Raw genomic sequence first — 8,912 nt, 5'->3', positions numbered from 1 at the left:
CTCTCTATCCTCACAAGGTAGGGGTAAGGTCTGCGTACACACTACCTCCCCAGACCCCACGGTGTGGGATAATACTGGATATATTATTATTGTTGTAATTTACCATAATACCCATATTAATTGATGCATATTTTATTGGATTTGAGAAATGATTTGAAATGAGTAATAAATACTGTGGGTATAACAGGAAAAAAAATTATCTTCTCTTAATATACGTAAAATGACAAGAAAAATAAAAATTAATATTTAGTATACATACTAAGTAGAAGTGAACGGATGGAGTATAACAAGTACGTAGTAATTTGGGAATATAGCAGGTTTTAACTAACTTCCATGGATACTAATCTAGTAAGATCTAACTCAAAAGCGAAAAGCAATAATTTTTTGATAACGATGATGTTTGGATTAACTTGTAAATTTGTTAGTATCTTTTACTGACATAGATATTGAGTTAATTAAAATTTAGCCACACAACAACCTTTGTTACTTCATTTGAGCACCAAACAAAAGTGAGGTGTCGATTGTCAATCATAAATTGGCCCAAATTCAAGCCAACTATTATCTCATTGTCATATTTGTCTAATATGAGAAAAAAAATAATGATCGAAATTTAAAGTAAAAAAATAAGTAAAATAATATCTTTTCCCATTGAAACTTGAAAGATGATTACACAGACATGATTTGTCTTTTCACCTAGACTAGATTGTGGTGCCCCTAATATAACTATTCTTTATATCTAATAGATCATATATTTGATTTGAATAACAAATTGAATATGATTCAAGTTGTAAAAAAAGGGGTGGTGGGCACGTGAAGGTTTGGGCTTTTAGAGGGATGATTTAGCCAGATTTATGCTGTTTACAATTATAATTGGAAGCTTAAGGAACCCTTTAGTCAATACCAAGAGCCAAACCTACGCATTCATGCATTTCCTAGTTGGTCAACCAGCAAGGCTGTGTTCTGTATGATGGATTTCCATTTTTTTTTTTGAGAAATAAGTTATCTGTTAGTGCTTCATCAAAATATATATTAGTAAGAAACTCCTTTTCGTCTAAAAGGGAAAGTGATTTCCTTTATTTATGGATAGAAGTCATTTTCTTTAACAGCTCCAACTAAGAGTATTAATGGTTTGTTTCGTGTTATTTTAATATACGGGTATGTACTTTGCGCGAGTACTCCATATCGATAAGTATAAAACTTTAAAAATTATATAAATATTACTAAACTATATATACTTGTAACGACCTGGTCGGTCGTTTTCAGTGTTGTAACCCCGTTCCCCCATTTACTGCTTATTCTATGCTCAATATTGTTATGTGACTTGTCGGGGTAGCTGGTTTGGTTCCGGGGATGTTTCGGAATGAACTGAGACACTTAGTCCCAAGGTTGGAAGCTTAAGTTGAAAGAGTTGACCGGATGTTGACTTATGTGTAAATGACTCTGGAATAGAGTTTTGATGGTTCCGATAGCTCCGTATGGTAATTTTGGACTTAGAAGTGTGTCCGGATATTGATTTGGAGGCCCGTAGGTGAGTTTGGCTTGAAATGGCGAAAGTTGGAAAATTAGAAGTTCGGAGAGTTGAGAAGTTTGACCGAGAGTTGACTTTGTGGTTACCGGGCTCGGTTTGGTTCCAGAAGTTGGAATAGGTCAGTTGTGTCATTTATGACATGTGTTCAAAATTTGAGGTTAACTGGAATTGATTGGATAGGCTTCGGCATCGATTGTAGAAGTTGGAATCCATTAGTTTTCATTAGGCTTGTATTGGGTGCAATTCGTGTTTTTGATATTGTTTGATGTGATTTGAGGCCTCGACTAGGTTCGTATCGTATTTTAGGACTGGTTAGTATATTTAGTTGAGGTCTCGGAGGCCTGGGGGATAATTTGGATGGATATCAGATTGGATTTTGACTTAGGGGAATTACTGGGCTGCTGATGTCTGGTGTCATCGCACCTGCAGAGGATTAGTCGCAGGTGCGTGACCGCAGAAACGAAGAAGTGGTTGCAGGTGCGGTCTGGAAAGAGTTGGGCAGCGATCGCAGGTGCGAAGAGGTGATCCGCAGAAGTGGAGTCGCACCTGCAGAAAGGAGGTCGCAGAAGCGGATTGAGGGGGAGAAGCAAGGATAACCGGTGTTCCGCAGAAGCACTTCCGCAGAAGCGAACTTCGGGGGGGGGGGGTCAGATGTGGAGCTTGGGAACTTCGCAGAAGCGGAGTTTTCATCACAAAAGCGATTCCGCAGATGCGAATTTTGGGCCGCAAAAGCGAAAGGCCTGAGCAGTAATTAAAATTGAAGGGTTCCGAGATTTTAATCATTTTTGGACTTTGCAAGCTCGATTGGAGGCGAATTTAAAGAGGGGTTTCGCTTGATTTCTTGAGGTAAGCCACTTTTGGTCATTTTTATCTAATTGTATTGATTACCCATTGAATTTCCCACCTAATTTATGTGTTTTTAAGGTGTAATTTTGGGAGTTTTGGGCTAGGAATTGGAGAGTAAGAATTGGGAATTTGAGTGACAATTTGGTGTCGGATTTGAGTAATTTTGATATGGTTGGACTCGTGGTTGAATGGGTGTTCGGATTTTGTAACTTTTGTTGGATTCCGAGACGTGGTCCCGGGATTAACCTTTTGAGTTGACTTTTTGACCTTTGATTAAGAACTTAGCATTTTCGTATGGAATTGATTCCTATAGCTTGTGTTGATTGTATCGAGTTGTTTGTGGCTATATAAGAGAGAGAAAATTGAGGTTTTGAGTTATGATTTGGACTTGGATTTGGAAACCAAATACATATTTGGACTCGTGGAGCAATTGGTAGCTGGGATCTACTCCTTGACTCGGGCTTTGACCATGTGGGTGACGAGCGCAAAAAACACACTTAACCTATGCTCGCTAATAAAATATAGTATAGTATTATATCTTATCCACAGAGACTGGAGTTAAACAGTATTCTCGTAGTTTCTAGATTGATGCAGTTGATATTTATGTGATTAATACTAAAATTAACTAAGAATCTAAAGCTCTTGACTAATGACAATCGAAACATGGAACAAGCAAAGAAGGTTATCAGTGGGAGAAGATAGGGTTTTGATAGGATATGTGCAAGATAATTGCTTGGGATCTAACTATAGATAATTCATTTCTAATGTTCAAGTGAGTCTCTCGAATTCACTTAATTATTAGTTCAAACGTTTAACGAAAAATCCTCTCTCGATTAAGTCTCAACCTCACAAGATGAACCAATTTAAGCACCGTGAAGGTATGCAAGAATGCGTAGTGAATTGGTCTTTAGGTGAACCTCTCTCATTTATCTCCTAACTAGGTTTAATCAATGATTCAACTAGTCTCTTTTGATTACTAAGAAGAATTAATGAACTCAACCGACAATATAATGCAAAGATATCACAAGTTATGCCCCTCTCGATTACATGAACAAGTGAATATAGATGGAACAATTAAATCATCCAAAAACGATTCAATAATATAAATAGAGTTATATTCAACAAACAATCATCAATACAACAAATCCATCAAACCCTAAAGGGAACTACTCCATAATCATGGAGAAATTCATCACAAATATAATTAAAGTACAGGAAAACATAGATTCGATCCAAAATCGGGTCTTAAGTGAGGAAGGAATGATGAAATCCTTGTGCTTGTGTTCTTCCAACTCCTCAGCTTCCTTGGATCAAAAGTATGTCAAAAATCCAGAAAATAACATTTTTCCATGTATTTATACCTAGTAGGGTCAGGCCCAGACGAAACCTCCCTTTCCTAGCCGAAATAGGAAAACTTGCAAACTTATCACTTTTCATGCGTCGCACTATGCTACGCAGGGTGCGTAAGCATTAGTGAAATTGTCTTGGTTGTAAACTCTTTGACTTAGCTTGTCTGACAACATTTTGTACTGATGCTACGCACTATGCCTAGCATTAGTGTATTTTTCTGTCAGACCCAAAAACTACAAGTCTCTCAACTTCTCAAATTTCTGATGCATATTTGGACTGATGCGACGCACTGTGCTACGTATGGTGCGTCGCATTAGTGCATTTCCTCAAACTGTTGCTTCTTCCTTGATTTTGATGTCCAGAAGTGATCCTCGACCCCCAAACACGATCCCGGCTTAATCTCTTGGGCTTTTACTCAGACTTCAAAGCTCCAATTATTTGATTTAGATCCACAACATCTACATAACTCAGAATCATTCCTACAAGGTATAAAATACGGAATAACTGCATAATACTACCAATTAAAGCTCAACACAAGTAAAGTGCCGTGAATTAGAGTGCAATAAGCGACTAAAACACGAGATTATAGCCTACCATCAACACCCCACACTTTAACCATTGCTCGTCCTCGAGCAATCAAACTACAGTTCACATAAAGATGGCCTTTTAAACAACTCTCCTAACTCATCATACCAAGAATATTTAGAACAGACTAAGCACTCTAACGTAACATCCTTGCCTCAAGATTTGACTCAAAAGCACCATGCATTTTTCACAACCCGCTCACTTACTCTAACATAGAGGTCAACGACATTACCTTTCCTTCGTGAATCAAGCGCCCTCACCCAACTATCGAGAGTAGTTCCACACACAATAAAATTTAAGAACAATCAGGAACTCAAGATAGAAAGAATTCACTCACTCTCAGAAACAACATTTATATGCCACAAAAGACGTACCATAGGCTTGCTCGTAGTGTACTACTCTACTAATTGAGCTCATTCAGTCAAAGATCAACCAGGAATTTAGTGGTTGTAATGTAGGCTGCGGGATGGGTAGGATACATTTAGATATAGAGTGCCTACACCCCCCTAAGCACTTTAATACATAATTACTCGTTCAAAACCCCACACTTATGTCAAACCATAACTCTACCTTCATATCAATATACATTAACTCCTACTTCTTTAAGCACAAATACATCAAGAGTTACCACTATCAAGGAATATTTGCACAACAATACACTTTTTTTTATTTACTTTTTTTTTTCCACTTCAAGTGGCTCTTATTTATTCCAAAACAGTGCACCTTTCTCATTATTTCAACAGTTCCACTCAAAAACCCAACCAACACCCCTCACATTAACTTTTACAAAGTTCATAACAAATTCAAGTGCTCACGAGAGGTAAAAGGTTCAAATAGATGGTCAATTCAAACAAATGGGTAAGGCTTGTAATATGGTTGCTAAAGAAACAAGATTACAGGCTCAAAGGGGTTAACTAAGATACATAACAATTAGGTGGGTAAAACATATATCTGGATCAACAAAAAAATGCCTATATCACTTCCACGACCGAATAAAACTACTATTTTGCTTTGCAAACACACGTGGCAAGTTCTAGACACCAAATGCAAAGCACAGAATAACACAAACACCTCGCACACACATGGAACATAACTCATTCAAGATCGAAATCATCAAGACACTTTAGTAAAAACAGTTAAGCAAAGTTAAAATCATACAATTTAAGGTACTTATACAAGAGTAAAAAACTAAACCTATGCATCACAACTAAGGTACTCAATATTCTCAGGGTATAATAAAGTCAAGGGATATTTCTATCAATTCAAATTATAGCACAAGGTTTCCTACTCCTAACAAAATAAAAACTAACTACACCCAGTTCAAACAAAACCCTTGTAAAAGAAACGTGGCATAAAGAAAAATCAAGTAGGAATTGTTACACTACCTACAAAAGAAAATCTTTTTGTGTTTTTCCTTCGACTTAAATCCCTCAAGAAACCTGTCGATGATATCCATCGTCGGGAAAAATTAATTTTTTTTTAAAATTTTAATATTTTCCCCCCCCAATTTTTCTAGCTACTAAAACTAACAAAAAGAAACACATATACATACAACATACAAATGTTCCACATCCCACTCTTTAAGTTGTGGCATGTCCCTATGACACACAATTAAAAAGCATAAGGTAAAGGAAACTTCCCTGAATATCTAGTCCGAATCTGAGTCGAAGTCGGGCTCCATTCCTCGTGCCCGAACTAATGCACACATCCATGCAGACAACTGCTTCTCGGCCTTTTTTGGGTACACACTTATCTTTCTCACTCACCAACCTTCTCTTTCGAGCCCTTTATTTTCCACTCAACACTTGCAGCTGGTTTGTCCTTTTGCGCCCCCTTTTCTACATCCATCTTGAAAGTCACAATTTCCTCACCCACTCTAGGCATGAGTTTTCTCTCTTGTATATCTAATATAGCTATGCCCGTCGCTAAGAATGGTTTTCCTAGGATGAGAGTGACCTCCTTGTTTTCCTCTATTTTCACCACTACAAAATCTACATGAAATACAGACTTATCCACCCGAACTAACACATCTTCCACTATCCCCTCGTGTATTAAAGTCGTTTGGCCTGCCAGCTGCAAAGATATTGGTGAAGACCTTATCTCTTCAATCTCCTTCTCCAGTTTCCTGTAAATAGATAGAGGCATTAAATTAATTGAGGCACCAAAGTCACATAAAGATTTATTAAAATTAATAGTTCCTAATGAGCAAGGTATAGTAAAACTCCCTGGATCTCCACACTTTTGTGGGAGTTTATTTTGCAATATCGCGCTGCAATGCTCTGTGAGCTTGACCACTGCAGTCTCCTCTATTATCCTCTTCTTCGTCAGGATCTCCTTCAAGAACTTAACATAGGCAGGCATTTGTGAGAGCACTTATGTGAATGGAAAGTTTACATGAACCTGTTTTAGCACGTCCAGAAATCTCTCAAATCGCTATTCCAACTTTTCTCTACATAGCTTTTGGAGAAAAGGTAAAGCAGGCATATGCTCGCTTTCCCCAGGTTCCTCCCTTCTCGAATTTTCTTCTTCCTTCTTTTCTCAGCTTTCTTCTGGCCTTTTTTCTTCTTATCAACATCATTCTTCAACTGCTCCCCACTTTCTTTTTCAAGTATCACATCTTTTTGGATTGGGGTGGGATCTTTCAACACTTGCCACTTCTCACGGTTACATCATTCACCGTTTCTTTGGGATTTCTTTCAATATCAGCCGAGAGAGTTCCTGGAACCCTCTCAGATAATATTGTTGCAATTGTCTTGTCTAATTTTAGAATTGTTGCCCCTTGTACTTCAAATCTTTCATTAGTTTTCATAATGAAAGCTTTCATAAGATCTTCTAGACCAGGCTGATTGGGCTGTTGAGGCTAAAACTGTAGCCTCTGTTGATTCATGAAACCAGGAGCTCCTTGTCCCTGAAATCTGGGGTTGTTTTGTTGCCATGCATTCGCAGTACCCCCAGGTGAACTCCATGAAAAATCGGGGTGCTTCTAACCCATTGCATTAAAATTATAATTTCGCACAGCATTCACTTCCTCAGTTGAGGCCCGACACTTATGAGTAGGGTGTCATCTTCCACATATATCACAAGCTGCGTGAGGCTCACTTTGTATCGAAGCTATGGTGAGCTTCCGTATATTTTTAGCCATAACATCAAGCTATACCTGCATAGATGTATTAGCATCAACATGGTGAACACCAATTGATCTTCTTCTTTCAGCACTCTCAGAGGGCCACTGATTTGCATCTTCAGACAACTCATCAAGAATTATAACTATATCCTCCGGAGTCTTCTTCATCAATGGGCCTCTGGTTGCATTGCTCAATTTTCTACGCGAGGCTGGTGTCAATACATCCTAAAAGTCCTAGAGTTACATCCAAAGTTCAATTCCACTATGTTGACACTTTCTAATTATCTCCTTAAAGCTCTCCCATGCTTCAGAAACAGTTTCAGACTCTTTTTGGCAGAAGTTATGGATTTCTCTTCTAAACTTGCCCGTCTTAGTTGAGGAGAAATATTTATCAAGGACTTTTCTGTTCATCTCATCCCATGTTCTAATCGATCCCGTGGGCAAGCTTCGAAGCTATTGCTTTGCATCATCTTTAAGTGAAAAGGGGAATGCCCTTAGGTACACTGCATCTTGTGACACCCCATTGTATTGAAAGGTGTTCATAATCTCCTCGAAGTCCATTAGATGTGTGTTTAGATCTTCGTTCATCTTTCCTCTGAAGACACAATAGTTTTGAATGGTTTGAAGCAACCTTTGCTTCAACTTGAAATTGTTAGCTACAATTGGTTGTGGTCTAACACTTGATAAGCCTTGATTGTAGACCGTTCTAGCATAATCGCCAAGTGGTCTTCCAGGCTCGGGAGCTATATTTTCGAACTGGTCTGCAGCCAAGGCATGATTTTGAGCAATTCTCTGAGCCTTCTCTTCTTCATAGATAATCTGCGCATCTCAAATAGCTGCTTCCTCAGCATCCCGTGCAGCTTTTTCTCGTTGTTGGTTTGCCTCTCTTGCAGCCAAATCTACGTTATCATCACTGTTTCCAACCATAGTTCCTTTGGTTGAGGATTGCCCAATCTTCTCTAATATCTCGGTGAGATCTATTTCCTTCCTCAGCTGTCACACTTATTTTTCTATCTCTGGCTCGTATGCTAGCACTTCTTTCTCAGAAGCTCGAGTCATGCACCAAGCTTAACCTGTAACCTGCGCATAGTCAAAGAACACCACGCGTAAAAAGAAAAAATAAAATAAAATTAAACAATTTTTTTTTACATAATTAGCACTAAAAACTATTTCAAACATATTAATTGCCAATCCCCGACAACGATGCCAAAATTTGACGAGCGCAAAACACACACTTAACTTATGATCGCTAATCAAATATAGTATTATATCGTATCCATAGGGATTGGAGTTAAACAATATTCTCGTAGTTTTTAGCTTGATTGCTATCAAAGATGATCAACAGTTCAAATTTATATGATTAATACTAAAATTAACTAATAATCTAAAACTATGACTAATGACATTCGAAAGAAGAAACAAACAAAGAAGGATATCACTAGGAGAAGATAGGGTTTTGGTAGGATAGGTGCAAGATAA

At 38.0% G+C, this 8,912-nt stretch overlaps 1 protein-coding gene across 1 annotated transcript; it reads right to left on the bottom strand.

The window, feature by feature from the left end:
* Positions 1-6,067: 6,067 nt before the first annotated feature.
* LOC109214972 lies at positions 6,068-6,670 on the bottom strand. Its single transcript, XM_019378953.1, has one exon. It carries the CDS (start codon positions 6,668-6,670, stop codon positions 6,068-6,070), a length of 603 nt encoding a protein of 200 aa, XP_019234498.1.
* Between the last annotated feature and the right edge of the window lie 2,242 nt (positions 6,671-8,912).

The sequence above is a fragment of the Nicotiana attenuata genome, unplaced genomic scaffold (genome assembly GCF_001879085.1).
Source record: "Nicotiana attenuata strain UT unplaced genomic scaffold, NIATTr2, whole genome shotgun sequence".
Taxonomy (NCBI): domain Eukaryota; kingdom Viridiplantae; phylum Streptophyta; class Magnoliopsida; order Solanales; family Solanaceae; genus Nicotiana; species Nicotiana attenuata.
This window is presented reverse-complemented; position numbering and strand designations above follow the sequence as displayed.